The following is a 19387-nucleotide window of genomic DNA, read 5'->3' as shown; positions in this document are numbered from 1 at the left end:
ATACACGCGGATATGTGGTCCAACAAGACCTTGGTAAAGCGACAATCCCAAAGCAGGTGTCCGATTGTCTCATCAAAGGGTGAATATCTGGTACATCGAGAACAACGGATATGACGCGTACTGCCAACAAGGAGCATTCCCAACAAGCAACGCCATAAAAACAGACTTTCCTTGAGAGGCAAACGACTCTTCCAAATCACAGTAAGAGCATTCCTCCACCAATAATCTATTTGTGCAAAGATTGTAATGTATTACAGTGGTCAACCAGCCAAAACCGAGGCAAGAGAGAAGCATAAATCTTGTGGGCAAAAAAACCAACAAAAGGTGTGCCCCATAAAATCCAATCCAACATGCAACAACCAATTGCAAATGGTGGAACGGGCAAGAAGTCAACCAACATGCGCTCAAGCTCACCCCAAAACCAACGATAATGCATGGCCAAACCAAAGTGTACAACCGCCTAAGGATAACGAATCGAAATTCAATATAAATCAACCACATCAATCCACCGTATGCACGCCACAACAAGAAAGGAAGCCTGCCTGGCGTAACGACCAGTATACAAGAGTCAAAGCAAAAGCTCCGCTCCAATGAATACTTTCTAGGTGCAACAAATTCCCATCTTGTGGTTGCTTGCCATTCCATGAAAGATGAGCCGTAATGACTTTCCAAGCATCAAGTAAAGCAAAGGTAAGCGAACAACCAAGAATATGAGCGATCATCTTATAAAAATACAATCTCCCAAAGTGACGTTTGCCAATGACCAAAGGCAGAAGTGGTAACATGCTGACACAATGAGGCTATCATGAGAGTCCCAAGGTTGGGATTTCTACGCAAGGGTAGGTATTAACATGGCCTTCCTTGCGGGATGTTGGCGGCAAAGGTCCAAAATATTTAATCCTAAAAAACGCTTCAAAGTGCAAAGCTTCTCCATTGAAAGCGCGCACGCGCACACACACACGAGAGGTCTCATGAGCAATCATAGATATTACATATTAGTGTTTAAAAGATCTTTTCTCAAGTCCATGTACAATGATTGAATGATTTTTTTTTTTGAAATGAATGGTGCATGGTGTCGATTGAAAGAAAACCCTTCACAAATCGAAGGGGAGATGATGTTTTCATCAAGAATGCAATCATACCTTCTTTTTAGTAAAACAAGACAAAGGATGTAACTCTTATGAAACTAATCATTGCTCACATAAAAAACTCTTCTCGGCTAACAAATTCACCCTCCAAAGAGTCCTATAAAGCTACCAGGAAAACCAAAAAATATTTCAAGCAGGAGCACTGGTCTACTCGCAAGCAAGCAAGCAAGCATGCACACATCCACGATCGTCTGCTCATGTGCGCACAAGGGCATGTGCGCGCACACAAACACAAATTTTCTGCACTAGATCTTTACAGTGTGTCAAACCTGTGGTACCTTTGCACAACAAAACAAATCTAAAGGGCATTGAAGTCAAAAATTTCCTTTGTATTACTCCTGGAAGTTTTCCTTTGTTCTCAACTATGGAAACAGATACAATTTGTAAGCTTTTGAAGGTCAGCTCTCCTCATCTCAAATCACATTGATTCCTTCTGTAGTATTATTGCTAACTGAACTGGAGCATGGGGAGATCTATTCATATAGAGGCGTCTCCACATCAAATTTGCAAGTGCACATAAAATGCTGGCATAATTTGGGAAACAAGAAAAGGATCATCGGTGTTGTCTACCCGCAAGAGTGACTGCCAAAAGGACAATCTCAATTATATACTCTCTTGACTTTACAAGGTAAAAGCTTTCTTAACAAGATTACAATGGCATGCACCTCACCCTTTTCTATGAGCTGCTGCTCTTCTACTGGCTCATACACGTCTTTTCAGGGAGTTTGTCAAATTTGCCCCAACACTAATACGCTGACACTGGTACGGTGCAACCGCCAGAATCAGTTCTTGATTGATCTTTAAGCTGGCCTCGACAACCTCATAGTCGACTATATTCTTCTGGATAGCCAGTTATGAGAAGCTTGCCAGTTCTGATACCATGGCTGAGGTTACTCGAGGTCTGTCAACAGTAGCATGGAAAGGTCGCTCCTACACAATAAGCTTCTTCATTACCTGACTTTGTCTGGCTTAACCCACCAACAGTTTGATCATCTGCTGTTCTTCATGGTTTGGCCAGCCGTCTATTGAAAATTTGCCACAATGGTCTAAAGGTACTGGGAGAGACTTTCACCACTAAGCTCTTCCAATGATCTTATGATCTCCTGGCTCTTTGACACCACAGTTTGCTCATGATCTTCTAAAAGCTCTGCAAGGAAAGGAATAGTTTCTGGAAGTAGTGCTAGGTAGTCTTCTTTCAGGTTATCCACTATGAACCTGACAATATCCAGGCTGACAGTTCTAACATGAACAGCCTCACTCCTAGTACAAAGCAGAACCTGGAAACAAAATTGGAGAAGAACAAGACCCATTTAGGACTTAATTCTTAAAACCTTCCACTGACTTCCAAAGCAAACCAGCCGTTATACCTCGTGGTTTAGTGGCTTCCAAAGTAAATCAGTGCCGGCCGTTATAGCCATCTGACCCAAACATGCTACCAGAGCACTATCCATATCTTGAGTGGTTGGATGCCATTCCAAGCTATCAGACTCAGCCTCATCCACGAGTGGTCTCTCTATAGAAATTTGCTGGACCAATGGCCTTAATAGCAACTATTTTTCAGAAAACATGGTTTAGTTGCGCCCAAAGGAATTAAAAGAGCAAGTGCCTGTGTATCATTCCTAGGAAAGTGAATACAGTTGCAGCGAGCGTCTATGAGTAAATAATAGATCCAAGAAGGGAGAGCGAACGTCACAATGATCTGATATAGAATGACATTCCTGGCTCACATGTAAATATAACAGTGCGAAGCAAAAAACACAAACCTGAAACTTCTCAGTATCGAGAAAACCAATGGTATCATGTAAAAAACATTTCTGTAGAGAACAAACAATGAGGTAGCGAAGGTGCCACTCAGAGCTAGTTAGACAAGATGTTCTTGGTTTCTTCTTCAACAACTGTCCCGACATCTTCATTTTCTTTTTGGGTTTGTCAATCTCCCTATCCTGGCCCTCCAGTAACTGGCCAACACATGTTTTGAGAAAATATTGGAAGTACGGCACAAACACAGACCTGCAAAAACAAGATGTATCGTGACAAATAATTTCGTTAGTCTATCAACAGCCTTAAGGTCTACACTGCTATCGGTGAGCTCAAAAGTTAAGTGTACCTTAGTTTATCAGCTAGCTGATTGACCACCCTGTAAAAAACAATAAATCGAAGAACACCTTTGCTGTCGTTCCCTTCATCGGGCACCACTGATTCAGCCCATTCAAGAACTCTCACAAATAATGGCTTGAATGTAGACTCACTAAGCTTCAAAACAAGAGCAGATAATAGAGAGATGACAGCTGTCTCTACTGCAGTGATAGATGTAAGCGAATCTGGATGCCGTCTGCGCAAATCCAATGACCTCAAGCATAGCTCAAAAACTGTCTTGTAGTGAGCAAGCACTGATGCCTTCTCAAATGAGGTAACAACCAGAGACAGCATATCAATGCAAGCTAATACAGAGGCCTCTCCTTTTTCGAGTGATCTATCATACACACTGATGAGTGGTTCAAGGAGGAGACGTACCTGGATAATACAAATTTATTATTTCAATACCAAGACCAAATGTTTACAAAATAACATGACCTTGTCCTTACCGGAATAGTCTTGGTGAGGAGATGGCGCACAGATTGAGCTCTTTCCATTAGACTTTTATTTGCATTTGAGAAAAAAAATGGCTCCAGTAGCAATAACTCCAGGATTTCATTAAGATATGGATTTAGGAAGCTACCTAAGCTTCCTGCCACGGATTCTAAAATGCTCAAAATTGCCATACAAAAGTCAATTTCCTTCAAATGCTCGATTGAAGAAGGTTCAATCATGGCATGAGCTGTTTGCAGTTGCCTTGCTGTAGACATTATTCCTTCTATAAGTCCATTCAGCATAGGTAGGACATTTAGTCCAGTTTCCACAACAATTGACGATATGCACTCCAAGCAAGCTGGAAGAGGAGAGAGCTCATGCAAAAGGCTTAACAACTTTTGCAAGATGGATACAAAAGCAGATGGTATTCTTTTCGCAAGCCGTTTACTGCAGCTGTGTAATGCTGAGATGATTGGGAGCAGTCTGTCTAAGGTATGACCATGAGAATCATCTAGAAGAACTCCGATAGCCTTGACAAGGTTCTCATATGCACTTAGGCTTTCTGAGGAAATATCCTCCTGATAGGCATCGACATTTCTATCCCCGTCCTTTAGTCCAGTAGTATGCATTTTTGCCGCAATAAGACGAAGTGCCTGCACCTCACAAACAATATCTTTAGGGATTTAAAAAGCCTTGAGGATTCACTAGCTGTCTGCAAAATACGCACAGTATTGATAGTACACGACGCACTTGACTTGCCTAGGACAATTACGAGGCAACATTTAAGCTAAAATTCCTCATAAAACAAAAGATACACTTAGAAAATTCCTCATATAGATACTCCTACCGTATGCCTACATCCAAACAAAATCAAACAATACAACCTGTTGGATTCTGATACAACAACAACAAAATATCTCAAGAGAAGAACTAACCCTGATTCTCAAATTTTCATCCTCTGATTTGAGCAGATGGACAATGGCTTCTGCAAAAGACACCGGTGATAATAGGTTTATGATGGCTCCAAGCAGAAGGCTGGCACTGTTTTGAAGAGAATTCTTGGTAATCTGGCTCGAACTTTTTTCCTTCTTTTGTGCAATGCTCAACTTTTGCAAAAGTGATAGTGTTTCTTCTAGCATGCTAATCAATGTGAACTGCCAAAACCCAATATATACATGATCAGCCGGATGAAATGAAAGGTATTTACTTGAACCCCTAAAACACTCAAACCATCTCCAAAACACACACATGCGCACGCACACACTATTTTTGTGTGTAAATCTTTGAATTAATTTAGTAGTGTTCAACTGTGAGAAAGGGCTAAAAGCATCAATAGGAAAGCTGATGTATCTCTAGAGTGATGTCACCAACTTCCAAAGCAAAACGTAAGGATTGCCTAGGAGAGCTTGAAGAACGGGCATCAGAACAACGAAACATACATCCATTACGTTGACACCACAGGGTCCAATAGGCCTAATATCTGACCCACATGAAGAACACCGCAAATCGCTGGAGACAAGGCGAGAGAATGCCAAAAGCCCAAATCTGTTGGTGGAAAACCATAGAGGGAAAACAGAGCCGCGTACATGCTGATATGCGGCGAAGAAAAGCTCTAGAAAAGAAGCAATCCCAAAGCAGGTGGCTCACTGTCTCATCTGAAGTAGAGCAACAGACACAACAAGAAGAATGGATATGACGTGCACTGAGAAAACTGCCCACCAGGCAGACTCCAAGCAAGCATACCAGAGGAATAAATGCTCCTTCAAAGGCAAGTGACTCTTCCAAAGGGCAGAGAGAGGCTTCCTCCACCAAGTATCAGACTTGTGCATGGGTTATAGGGCATCACAATGGTCAGCAATCCAAGGCCGCGGTAAAAGATCATAAACTTGACTGGCAAAAATGGCTTCAAAAGGTGTGTCCCAGAAATTCCAATCAGACATGTGGCAACCATCAGCTAAAGGCGGAACGGATAAAAAGTCAATCAGCATGTGTTGAAGCTCTCTCTAGAGCTGACGGTAATGTATACCCAATCCAAAATGGCGAGCGGCAATAGAAAACGAGAAGGTGTCACAAACTGCTGACATGTCAAGCCACTGAAGAACCAAGCCAACCTGCAGATCCCGGCCGCGGGGCCTAAACCCTAGTAGCAGTAGAAGAAGCAAAAGCAGTAGAAGAAGTTTTACCAGCTTGCAAAGTCTTGTCGAGTGGGGCAATTTTCTAAGAAGTTCCCACCAACTTAGGGGACCCCGTCCAATGAGGCCCAAGGGACACAAGATTTGCGTAGAGAACTCATGATGTGGCACAACTGTACGGCAGTCCCAGATTTATGTAAGAAATGCGGAATACAATAAGGATCTAGTAGCAAGGAGAGTAGAGAGAGATACGATGGAAAGTAGATTAGTGGCAAATCAAAAACTTTAGATTAGCACACTATTACAAAGTGATGGCGTCATCCACCCATGCGCTCTCAAGGTAGAGCTTAGATGGCGATTTAAACAACTAGAGCAAGTAGGAATACCAGGGACTAACAATCCTTACACAAGGATGTGTTATGTGCGTCATGTGTGCACACCATTCTACCGAATTACTCATGAGAAGGCCTCCTTATATAGATGTAAGGGAGCCTATAAATGCCCATGTGCAACCGCCCTTAGATAGCAAGTCCAAGTAGGACTCTCCCATGCGCCCATGTGTAGCCGCTTTTGGGTAGACAAGTCCTTCTAGAAATCGGCCACCGGCCAAGGAAATCCGGCCACTGGCCAAAGACCACTGGCCGCCGACCACTAGCCAAAGACCACGGACCACCAGCCACCGGCCACCGAACGGCCATTTTCCGATTGTCTTTCATCGGCCAAGATATTCCGGCGAAGTTACCCCTGAACTTACTCTGTACCATCCACGATCACAATTAGAGATCTCATCAGCGTGCAAAGCTGGAATCCACCAAATATATGTGCACCATTGGCTAACATCAAACCCTTCGACTTGAGAGAATCCTTGTGCTACTAACCTGGCTTTGTACTTTTGCAAAGAGCCATCAACTTTATGCTTGAGCTTGTACGCCCATCTTGTGCCGATGACTTTCTTCTTTGGAGGCCGATCCACTACTTCCGAAGTGTCATTCTTTGTGATGCTGTCGTATTCAGACTGCATCGCTTCCTTCCACTTTGGATCAGCCATTGCCTCGTCGATGGAGGAAGGCTCCTTCACAGAGCCCACAATTTCTGTCATGAGAGCCATGTTGACGATATGTTCGGAGGCTCTCCTTTGCTTCTCTATTCTTTTTGAACGTCACAAACTCCCCTCCTCTTCACGAGGATTGTGAACTTGAGGTTTTTGAGCGTCAAAAAGCTGTTGAGCCCCCTTTGGTAGTGGCTTTTCCTGTGATGCTGCAACAGGTTGGTTAGATTTATTTGAGTCATCATCAGACGACTCCTCCTCTTGATTTTTAACCTGACTTTGGTCTGGCACATGGTGAGTTATTTCTTCATTTGATGAGAAAGTGGACGAACTTGGTTTCTCCATTCAAATACCACATCCCAACTGCTGAGTATTTTCTTTGCCTCTAGATCAGAGTCTATAAGCCTTGGACTCTTCACTGTATCTGAGAAATACGCACTTCTTGTTTTTGGCTTCTAGCTTTGTTCTTTGTGAATCAAGAATATGTGCATGACAAAAACACCAAAATGTTTTGAAATGCAAGACTGAAGGTTTCTTACCAGAATAGGCTTCTTGAGGCGTTTTCCCTTTCAAAGCCTTTGTGTAGCTTCGATTGAGATATACATCGCTGCACTTACTACTTTGGCCCAAAAGGAATCTGGCATACCCTTGGCTTTGAGCATACACCTTGCCATTTCTACCACCGTCCGATTGCGACGCTCAACAACTCCATTTTGTTATGGTGTGTAAGCTGTAGTAAGGTGTCGTTTTATGCCATGCTCCTTGCAGTAATTGTTGAATTCATTTGAGATAAATTCTCCTCCTCGATCTGTGCGAAGCTTTTTCACCTTTTTTCTTGTTTCATTTTCTACAAGCTTTTGCCACATTTTAAACTTTCCAAAAGCTTCAGACTTCTCACGAATGAAATACACCCACATCTTTCTACTAAAGTCGTCGACTAACAACAAAAAGAGAAAGATCCACCCAAAGCCGATGTAGACATTTTTCCACAGAGATCTGCGTGTACCAACTCTAGAGGAGACTGAGCTCGATTACTACTCTCTTGTGGAAATGCCTTTCTTTGTTGCTTGCCCATCATGTAAGCTTCACAAACTTCATTCATATCTGAGATTTGAGGCATGTGTGCAACCATCCCAAGTTTTTGCATCTCTATTAGCACAGCAATGCAAGTGACCAGATCCCTCATGACATGATTGAGTTGTACCTTTTTCTATAGTGACCGTAAGTGCAGAAAGTTCATAGAGGTTGTTGCGCCTTACGTCCTTTCCCATTGTGTTGCCTTTGGAATCCAAGATTTCTGCTCCATTTTTCTTGAAACGGACTTCAAGATCACGATCAATGATTGTAGCAATAGACAACAAATTCTTCTTGATTTGAGGCATGTACAACACATTAGAGAGCTCTTTAGTTTCACCTGTAGCTGCTAAAAAAGAAATTGTCCCAGACCCTTCGGGTGGACATTTGGCATTATTCCCAATAATTACACTTATGGGTTCCTGTAGAGGCTTCCAGGAACTATACCAGTCTTTCTTACTAGTCATATGTCGGGATGCACCACTATCTAGAATCCAAGAACCATCAACAAGCGGAGTTTGTGCTAATGAGCATACCTCTTCTATGACGGCCCATAGTTCAAGGTCTGTTTTAGCATTGTTGGCGGATTCTCTTTCCTTCCAAGAAGCTTTCATGGTGTCCTTCTTCTCGTCTGTTTTCTTCTTTCTGCAGGCTTTAACAGCATGACCCTTCTTGTCACAGTAAAAACAGCTACCTAAAAAATTTCTCTTCTTGGGCTTCTTCTTAGAAGCATTTGACATAGTCCCCTTGCCTTTTGCATTGGTTGTGAAGGCAGCATCACCTCCACCATCCCTGGTTCTGAGTCGCAGCTCCTCTTTAAAGCAACATTGCACTCAATTCTTTAAACATAAGAGGGGTGGGACGAACCTGAGTGTTGAGTGCCGTAACGAGACCATCATATCTCGCCGGAAGTATGTGAATGCAGCGCCGAGCTAAATCTTTCGGAGAAATAGCCACACCAACAGTAGCTAATTGATCTTGGAGGTCCTTAATCCGCTTGATAAAGACCTCCACTTTCTCTCCATAAGTTTCTCAGCAGCAAGCTGATTTTCCAGATTTTGAATTCTGCTGTGATTGTGCGCCTCCTATTGGCTAGCCAATATGTTCCAAGCTTCATGTGGTTTAGTGGTGTGCTGAATCAAAGTGAGGACAGAATCACTCACACATGACAATGGCGCATAATGCATCTACATTCCTTCTTTTCTAGCATGTAGAAGAGTAGCATGGGGATTACAATGCTTGGATTTGCCGGATCATTTGTTGCAGTGGACTCCGGGTCTGCACCATTTGGCCCCAACACCGTATCCAACAATTCATATGAATCTAGAATTGCGGAAATTTTGGTACCATGTAAGAAATGCAGAATACAATAAGACCTAGTAGCAAGGAGAGTAGAGAGAGATACGGTGCAAAGTAGATTAGTGGCAAATCAAAAACTTTAGATTAGCACACTATTACAAACTGATGGAGTCATCCACCCATGCGCTATATGGGGGCCTTACAAACTGTGCAGCATATATTGTGGTGGCAAAACTGAGAGGTGGACATTGCAAGTGTACCAACAATTTCGTGCTGACAATGCTGGTGTGGCAGCTCTACGGTTTTCCATAAAACGCGCTGACACTGTTGACGTGGCAGCGAATGGCAATACGGATTTCTGAGAAATGCACTGATAGCTTTGAGCATTAGCTTTTGGACCAGATGCTTTAAGGCTTAAAAGCTTCTGCTTTTGAAGGGCAAAGGGCCTTTAAATATGTGCAAAGGGCTCATATTTTGGCACCCTTCCTGTGAAGGTGCAAAGCACGAGTACCGGGAATTGTACAGAGTTTAAGCAATATAAAAAAATACCGAAAGGGGCGCCAACATTTGAAGCCAGTGCTAACTTGGGGGGAAATTCTGCCACTCCCCGTCTCATGTGTCGTGCATCTCTTTCATTTCAGTGTTATTTGAAGTGCTTAAAGTTGTTAAGTGTGTTCTTTTCTGTTGGAACGTGGTGCCCGTTCCCGTTACAAGAGATACAACCCACCTCGTCAACCACATCATCCACTACACGAAAGTACGCCTGACGAGGTCGAGCGGTCAACCAAAGTAAGAGAGAATGCCCGACTCCAATGAAGACTCTCTCTTAACGGCACGAATTTCCTTCCTGTTGTTGTCGGCCAAGCGAAGATAAATGAATTGTTACCTGTTTCCAAGAAGAAATCAGACTGGAAGTAAATGAACCACCAGGAATGTGCCCTTCCATCTTGCCAAACACGACCTCCCAAAAAGATGATTGCCAATGACCACAAGAGGAGGTAACAACATGTTGACACAATGAGGCAAGCATACTAGTCCAAGGGTGAGTTTGTTGCACAAGGGTAGGCAAGAACATAGCCTTCCTAGCAGCAAGATACCTGTGCAAATCCAAGATATTGAGGCCACCGAAACGCTTAGGAGTGCATAGTTTTCCCATTGATAGGAACAGCAAGTCCTTTTTGTGAGCATGAGTTCGCCATAAATGAGACAAAATAGCCGACATAAGAGAAGCGAAACAATGACGAGGCCTTTGCAAGAATGGCAAGTAGAACTGAACGTAAGTCATCAAGACACTTTGAACAATTTGCTGGTGAACATGCAATGGCCATACGGATAAAACACACACATACACACACACAGTTTTTGTAAATCACCATTGAATTACTAGTGGGAAATCTCAAAATGAGGAAAGCCACATAATATATCATAAACAAGTAATGCCCAGGCTCATAGTGAACAAAGGCTTAGTCAAAAAAATATTTGAGAAATAGGCATATAATGATGGATCAATCTTCTGAAGAGAAAAACAATCATAAAGAGACTAATGCAAATATTGTCTAACAAAGGATAAGGTCTCAATTGGCGACCCACCAGAGCCAATAAAAAAAACCTCTATGGACGACATGGTGCTTGAACCCAACTGAAGGAGCTGCAAGTAGCGCCATAGAAAAAGTCAACATTTTGAAGGCATCTTACTGCTCCATATCATTCTGGTCGTTTTCTCCACCAAGAAGAAGGCTTATCATAATCATGAACCCATCGTCTAGGAAGAAACTGAATGCATAGAGAACTTAGGCCGGGACAAAGGACCATCAGCAGGGGTGGCCTGATATAGGGTCCAATCCATCATTCTTTTGGACTCATCCAGAGGAGGAATATGCTCAAAAGGAGGCAACAAATTTTGAAGCTTTCTCCATAGAGGACCATAATGATAGTCCCAGCTAAACTTAGTAGAAGCATCTACAAAAAACCACACTTGACCTCTGTCATCCTGTACATCTTTGATGAAGTAGACACCTTTTTTCGCAAGGAAATAAGCCTTCTTTGTCTTTTGGACAGCCAATGCTCCAAGAAAGCTTTGCTCCAAAAAATACTTTCCAAACTAAGCAAATTGCAACGATTATTGAATTGTGGAGTTCTATAAAGAAACTGTACGAGCTTTTTCCATGTTACATTGCGGGGCATAGAAAAGAAATCATCAGAATAAGCTTGAACTACAAATGATTTACTATCTGGCAATTGCAACAGAAGTCCACTATAATTCACCAAATGATCCAAATATGTAAGCAAAGGATGAGTAGCCACAACATAACTAGGACACTCAAAGGGAAACCTTGTCTGACACATCTTTTTGAATTCCAACTATTAGTACGCCCGAAGCCAAGAATCAAGGAAGCATCACGATCACGGTAAGTCTGTACACTACACACTGCAACCTCAATCTAAAGCCTAATTATGCCATAGTCATGGCAATATAATCCTGGCTAACAATATCAATGTCAACCAGTAGCAAATTTAGTTCAGCATATTTGGCATATTCCATGCCAATAAATCCAATAGCCAGATTATGATTGATGTGTTTTTGAGAGATAAAACCATATTGAGCAAGATGCAATCCATCATGTTAGAAGCCCTTCATTTTATTAGCCCAACATCTTAGTTGTTAGGGTCATAGTCACATGGGGAGGGGGATGGGTCTCGGGGACCTGACCGGTCCCGGGGACGGGGATGTGGTAAAACAAGGGACAAGGGACCGGTTAGGGGACTTGTGTTAAAAAACAACACAACACTACGAGCACAAGATTCCAAAGAAAACGTGGGTTTTGCAATCATAATACCAAAATATGACATGTGGTAAGGACGCGATCGGCACGCACCAGGCACGTTGATGCGGTGAAATTGTCATCAATCATCATACTCAAAGGGCAAAAAGTAATTATGTACAAGTGACGACTGGATAAGTTGAGTCTAGTGGGCAACATTAGCATATATGGGACCCTGCCCCCTGTCAAAATTCAAACCTGCCGTCTCCTGCCCGCATCCCGCCCGCTTGTGTAACCAGGGACCCACGTCCCCGGACGCGTCCCATGTGAGGGACCCCTCTGCTGTCTCGCATCCCCAGCCTCGTCCCTGCCAAAAAGCCTCCCGTCACCGGATCCCCAGTGACTGGTTAGGGTTATGGGGGCATAATTAGGGTAAGCATTCACCCCCCCCCCCCCCCCCCCCCCCCCCCCCCTCTCCCCCCTCCCCCGCCATATAGATATGCACACACCCACATACACAAAAGAGAGAAGAAACCATTGGGAAAAATTTAAGCACACAAAAGAAACCACCACTAGTGGACTGCTGCCAGGGTGTTCAACAACCTCCGGAGAACTTTCTTAAAAGCAGGGAAATGTGAGATAAGATCAAATTACAGTCTGCTATCGAAGTAGACGTCCATGCTAATATCCTATCAGCAGTCAAGAAGCATTTCTTTACCAGCCTCTTACAACTTGCAAAAAGAAGAACAAACTGTATCTGCTTCTTGCTAAATCTAAGATACAAACAAAGGAACCAGAGCTTGCAAAGGATAAGCGACTCGATGATGTTGTCTCTTAATCGTTCGGGATAACACATCTTGTTAATACTTTTCCAATTCAGAATAGCCAAATAGTTAAAACGCCTATGCCATACCTTTAGAGAGCCATCCTTTTCTCTGCTCTCACCTTGAGCAGAGATGTGTGCTTTCTGCAACTGCTTGGAAACAAACATAATGATCTTATCGCCAAGCTTCCATGAATGCTCCGCAAATTCTTTCTGCCATTCTTTCAACAATAAACGAAGTGCAGGCATGAGAATAGCGAGTTCATATTCTTCACAAATATTCGAACTGAAATCCTCCAACCAATTTGTATGGTCAAGTTGATGTATCGATTCTGTTATAGTATTCTTCCCCCTTTTGTGCAAATTCTTATCATTCTTCCAAGGTGTTAAGTCACTTCCCAAAAGCAGCAAAAGCAAAACATGCAAACTTGTCGATTCCTGCATCAATCTGCAAGAAGATGCTGTTAATGTCAAACATACACACACCAGAATCATCTATACAAGTAGAAAACTTATAAAAACCAGACAACCATTATTAACCTCAAAATGTTGAGGCATATTACTCTGTGCCATCCATTGCTGGGCAAAAGCATCAAATAAAAGCAATCAAAGAAAACTCATAGCACAAGAAAGAAAGACCACAAAAAATTGATTGCCGCAGCTCATATAAATTACCCTAGAGATAAACTGAAAGTCTGCAAGACCTTTAGAATACAGTCTATTGCATGCGAAGGTCGTTTGAGGATGCGTCACCGTCCTGAGCCTCTTCCCTACACATAAAATACTTACTACCTGTTCCGCACAAGGGAATACATTCACTTGCCCAGAACATGGCAGAAATCTTTTCTGCTCCAACACTTTTGAAAATATGCATTGGGGGCAGACTACAGTGGATACTCATGGTTGCTTATTGCAGGTGTTGATCAAGCTTTGAGATCGATTGCTCTTGCATGAGTCAGCCCGTGCTGTGTGCTCGCTGCTTGTGGGTATCAGCAAGGCTACCTGCTGGGGATGTGAGTAGTGTGTGGAGAGGAGCTGAGGGCTGATGTGTGTAAGACAGATGAGATGTGGGACGTGAGTGTGGAGAATGGTGTAGCAGGGTTAAGCCGACAACTTTCAAAGGCCTGCATGAACCTCTGCTGAGTATATAAGAGCTGGTTCTCATGTGAAGTGGATTGTAGACTTTGGAGTAGGTGGAGCAGGTGTGAGGGAGATGGTGGCTCCAGTGAAAGAAAAAGAGAGGTACGCATGGTCGGCTCTGATGCAGATGGGTGCGATGGTGAAGGAGCTAACGAGATGCATAGCCTCTCGAGGTGCCATCGTATAATCCTCTTAGCGCCCCCCCCCCTCCCCCCCCCCCCCCCCCTCCCCCGGTGCCCATCTAGTATATGCATCTGTATACTCCAGTCTCTCGACCATATGTAGAGGTGGGAGCTGACATCCTGACCCACTGTGCTGTGGTGTTAAACACCATTACCTTGGTTTTACCGAGGTTAAACAGACAAATCACCATCCTGTGCAAACATATGCAATGCATCCAAATGACTTTGTATCCCCTTTGGCAAATCTGAAATCATAGTGGCCTCGTACGGTCCCGTACGTTTTGTATGCGTACGATGATGTGCGGTACTAAACGACTGAAATCAGCACAATTTCATAAGTTCACTGCTAGCTAAGCACCTGTGTCCCCCTCTTCCTCTACATAGTCCGAAAACACATGCCCTCTCTCTTTGCCCATTTACTCAACTCCTACTTAAGAATAAACTCATATAACCTGTTACAGGCTTGGACACTCCAAGTGAGAAGTCAATAGCAACACACGAACAAAAACTGCAAAATCACTGAACTTTGACACAGAGAGAGAGAGAAATGAAATGAAATGTTATATTAACGTCTTCAAAAGGCCAAAGTGACTTATGAGAACAGAAAGTTACAATGTGGTGGATCTGATACAAGATGACAAAATGACAAAATAACAATATAAAATACTGTGGAATCCTAAACTGCTAGGTGTGAACTAAGCAGCTACCTCGGATAGCTAGATCACAAGAGGTTGTATCCATGTCCTCTTCGTATCCAACTGAATCAAGTCTTGTCTGATGAGCCTGGTAATCTCTGCCCTTGTGAGGGGGATGGAGGGTGCATCCAGAGAGTACTGAAATGGGGGTAGCCGGTCCATACTAAAGCCATGTAACTGAAACCAAGACGTCATCTCTAGATACCAACATGATCTATCTCCCTGCAATGCCAGCTGTCGCGAAGACTCTAGTGCTAATCGAGCATATCTGTCTCTCGAGAGAGCCCAAGTGCCATGCATAAATGAAACTGATCGAGTGAGTGCCTCCACTACCAACGGAGGAGCAGCGAGCTCCGCCCTAACAATGTCATGTGGTATTGAGGCCTTGGTCCTAATCATCCAAGAAATCATAGACACCAATGGCTTCTCCATACATCTCCATCCATCAATACTGCCAACTTTGCTATGATGATCAACTGAGGGGCCCCATATCTCCACTCCGTACAGCATGGCCGAAGTGACCGAAGTGTCAAAGAGCCAAAGCTTTGTCCGAGGTTCTTGGAACTGAACCTGCGAACGTATCCTCTCAAGTCTCCCCAATGTTGCATAGGCTCTGGTCAATCGCGTATCTGTTGCACGCCTCAGCTGGACCACTGAAAACCACCCCAACATAAGTGTATGTATCTGCATACTCCACAGTCTCTCGACCATATGTAAAAGTGGGGGCGGACCTCCTCACCCACTGCGCCTTGGTGTCACAAGGGTTCACAGACAATCCACTATCCCGTGCAAATACATGGAGTGCATCCAAATGACGCTGCACCCCTTCTGGAGAATCGGATATCAGCACAATATCATCAGCATATAATAGTAACCGAATCCATGTCCTTGCAAGCTGAGCACCGTTATCACCCTCTGTATGTAGATAATCTGAAAACTCATCTACATATATCCCAAAGAGAGTCGAAGATAGGGGACAACACTGCTTCACCCCAATGGTGGAGTGAACCATGTCGTACATGCCCTGAGTAGTGCATACCTGTTCTACCACTGTCCTCTATAAAGCTAAGATCCCCCAGATATGCTCTGTGGGCACCCCCATGTCTTGCATTCTGCGTATGAGTCTGGCTCGTGGCACTATATCAAAGCCTTTGCGGAAATCCACAAAGCTACAATATATCCTCCTGCCATGGTGTCTAACCTCCTCAATAATGGCTCTGAGTGTCAAAATCTGGTCAAGAGTAGAAAAACCTCTCTTGAACCCTGCATGTCCTGCTGCCCGTATGCCCTCTCTTTCTACGCCCATCCACTTAACTCATGCTCAAGAATTGATGCATATAGCCTAGCCAAAGTGTGACCAACCATGATGGTTCGGTAATTCTCGGGAAGCATAGGATCTCCCAACTTGAAGATCGGCACAATAGTGGGCGTACACTAAGTCTCAGGGAAACCCTCATACATGGCTCTATTAAACATCATAGCAAGAGGCTCAGTAAGCATATCTCTGGCATGGATAAAGTGCTCTACTACCAGACCATCATGATCCTGTGCTCTTCCTGTCTTCTACTTGTCAATGGCTTTCCTTACCCTCTCAGCAGTAAAGAAAGTACATGTTTCTAGGCATGCCTCTGGGGTCAAGCAAATGTGGCTGCCCCGATGCTCTATAGAGAGATGCCCAAAGAGAGAGAACATGAAATGAAATAAAATGAAATGCTATATTAACGTCTTCAAAAGGCCAAAATGACCTATAAGACCAAAAAGTTACAATTGGTGAATCTGATATCATGTCTGAGTACGGAAGTACAAAGAACTAGCACTAGAAACATTAAGAAAATGAATCTCAAGCTGAATTGGGGGGGGGGGATATAGAAGGTTGGTGGGTTCAGATGAAATCTCTCATCGATCGCTATCGAATCTCATCCGCATCCTCCATGGTTAGTACTATTGTTGGGCGCCGTGCATGTCGAGCTAGAGTGATTTGTATCTTCTACTGCAGCCTTCGTCGATGGTGGGAGATCCCTCGAGGTCGTGGGCATCTAGGTCTGCCTAGCTCCATGGCTCGGTCAATCAACGTACCTCTGGTGCGGGTGGGCTCTGAGATCTTCTGTGGTGACTGCTCCTCTGCCTCTCCTTTGGCTTGTGTAAAGAAATCTGTGATTCGTCTCTGAGACTGTCTCTCCCTTGATGTCCTCAGCAAGCTCTCCCTGAGTCTACGTATCTCTAGTAGGAACAATCCGAGACATCTCTGATCCTCGTATCTCACGACTCTAGAAAATGGTCTAAAGCCCTCTCTGAACAGACAGTGGAAACGGCCGCGTATCTCATATTACGCCGGGCAATGACGTGTAGTTCAGCTCTGTCTCTGGTTCTAAGTGACATAGGTGACATATCCTGGCTCCTGCTCGCACCCCTCGAAATCGGCCAATCTTGATTCGGAGCTGATGTGCGGATGTGCGTATCTGCCCAATAGCGCACTGTATCCCATGAGATGAGTGTGTATCCATGTATGCAGGCCTAGTCACAAAACCGTCCTCCGTGAGTTGGAGAGGATGCTCTCTGTAAAAGGCCATCTTCGTTCCCAACTCCTTTGTCGGCTGTATCCATGTGCTCTTGGTATCTAGCTGAATCAAATCCTGGCGTATGAGTCTGGTGATCTCTGCCCGTGTGAGAGACAGGGAGGGTGCATCTAGGGAGTATTGAAACGGAGGCAATCTATCCATGCTGCAAACATGTTGTCATCTATCCATACCAACATGCTGTATCTCCTTATAGTACTAGTTGTCGAGATGACTCCAGGGCAAGCCGAGCATATATGTCCCTTGGGAGATCCCATAAACTGTTCATAAAGGATACTGATCTAGTCAATGCCTCAACTACGAGGAGGGGGAAGGGGGGGCGGGGGGGACTAGCTCGGCTCGTATAATCTCAGCTCGTACTGCGAATTGTGCTCGAGACCGCCAAGGTGCCCTTCTCGCTTACTTGTGAGTCTAGCAGCTTGCTCAAGAGCTAGAAATCACAAAACTCCAAATGAGGCATGCTTGGGCTTATATGAAAGGGATAGGCAAACACCATTTTCACATAACAATTTGCAAAGAATGTGGTTGTCGTAGGCTCAAAAGTTGAAGCACAAAAATCGGCTTTAATGATCACACATAATAATCAACCAATGCAAAAGTTCTTGTGCAAAAGAACCTAGAGAATGCAATGCAAAGAGGTATGAATGACAGCCATTGTATGCAAGAGAGTGAGCGAGCTCCAATGGCCTAGCTTAGAGATGGAATGATGCAAATGCAAACTTGCTAGGATCGAGTGCTAGACCAAAGTCGATCTAGCTTTATGGTCTGATACCACTTTCTAAGTACATAGATTAAGGGCGATAGATTAGGTGAGAACCACACTAAGCACAATAAGGAGACTTAATGCACAAAAAAAAAGACGAGTTCGGACGCTCGCTGCTGCTGCACGCTCCACCACCCCCCCCCCCCCTCCCCCTCTCTCTCGCCCTCGCGCTGCCCTCGCACTGCCTCCCCTGCCCTCTCCCTGCCTCCCTCGCCCAACCCAGCCCGCCACCCTTGCCCTCTGCTGCCCTCCGCCCTCGCCCCTAGCTGCCCCCCATGCACGTCGCTGCCCCCCATTCCCTGGCCGTTTCTCCCCCCCCCCCGGCCCCCCCACAGCCTCTTGAACTCTAGCTCGCCGCTTTATCCGCCCCTCCATCTCCCCCCCCCTGTCCTCATCGTTCCCGAAGGTCTTCTGCACCTGGCTCTGCAACACTTTTTCTTCGGACAAGTGCTCAGTGTACTCGGTTGCAGATTTTCTTCACCGTCCGCTTCTTCCACTCAGAAGTAGACACAGATGGAGGCTCCAGCTCCGCCACAGAGGGACTCGCTTCAAGCCCCCTCGCCCAACCCCGCTGAGCCCACAATTCGACTTGCTCTTTCGCCGACAGAGCAAGCGAGCCTTGCCGCAGAGGTAGAGCGCTTGCAAGCGACTTCTGTCATCTGCAAGGTTCTCGCCACCCGTCCTAGCAGAGGAGAGTTGCAAGACCTTCTCCAGGCCCGCCTTCTCGCAGAGGTAGGCAAGATCTTGGATGTCCAGATTCTCGGACAGGGGTACTACCAGATTGAGTTTGAGACTTCCGAGATGGCCTCCAAGGTTATAGCTATGAGTCCACTGGCCATCCGAGCATCGCGCGCCCACTTTCGACAGTGACGACATGGTTTTGACCCGACTTCGGATGTGCTAGTAGAGAAGGCAGACATCCCCATCTCAGTCTGCTTTCCGGGTCTACGGAGGAAGTACCTTCCACTTCTCTCCAGGATTGGCTCCGCCATCGGGACTGTCCTGGAGACACCTCGTACGGCAGCATCAGTAGCTGCAAAGGCGGCTGGCATCCCTTCAGTTCGAGTTTTGGTCAGAGATACCCACACGCTCTCAAAGGTCATCCTTCTGCCTCGGGTGAGTGGGGGTTGGTTCAGACAGAGTATGGAGTACTCGGGTCTCCCGAACCAGTGCT

General features: G+C 44.8%; 1 protein-coding gene across 3 annotated transcripts in view; it reads right to left on the bottom strand.

The window, feature by feature from the left end:
- Window positions 1-1456: 1456 nt before the first annotated feature.
- The window catches only part of LOC147460233 (ARM repeat superfamily protein), a 234605-nt gene continuing 216674 nt past the window's right edge, over window positions 1457-19387 (bottom strand). For 2 of the 3 annotated variants that reach the window (XM_086511315.1, XM_086511316.1), the window contains 7 exons: window positions 12948-13305; window positions 4655-4873; window positions 3734-4372; window positions 3256-3662; window positions 2912-3158; window positions 2516-2698; window positions 1457-2425 (listed from right to left, as the gene is read on the bottom strand). In XM_086511315.1, coding sequence (XP_086367441.1) covers window positions 2195-2425; window positions 2516-2698; window positions 2912-3158; window positions 3256-3662; window positions 3734-4372; window positions 4655-4873; window positions 12948-13305 — 2284 coding nt within the window. In that variant the 3' untranslated portion in view covers window positions 1457-2194. The remainder of the gene's footprint in view (window positions 2426-2515; window positions 2699-2911; window positions 3159-3255; window positions 3663-3733; window positions 4373-4654; window positions 4874-12947; window positions 13306-19387) is intronic. The other variant, XR_015187951.1, reaches the window with a different exon arrangement.

Source organism: Adiantum capillus-veneris, chromosome 4 (assembly GCF_014529385.1).
Source record: "Adiantum capillus-veneris isolate H3 chromosome 4, ASM1452938v2, whole genome shotgun sequence".
NCBI lineage: Eukaryota > Viridiplantae > Streptophyta > Polypodiopsida > Polypodiales > Pteridaceae > Adiantum > Adiantum capillus-veneris.
This window is presented reverse-complemented; position numbering and strand designations above follow the sequence as displayed.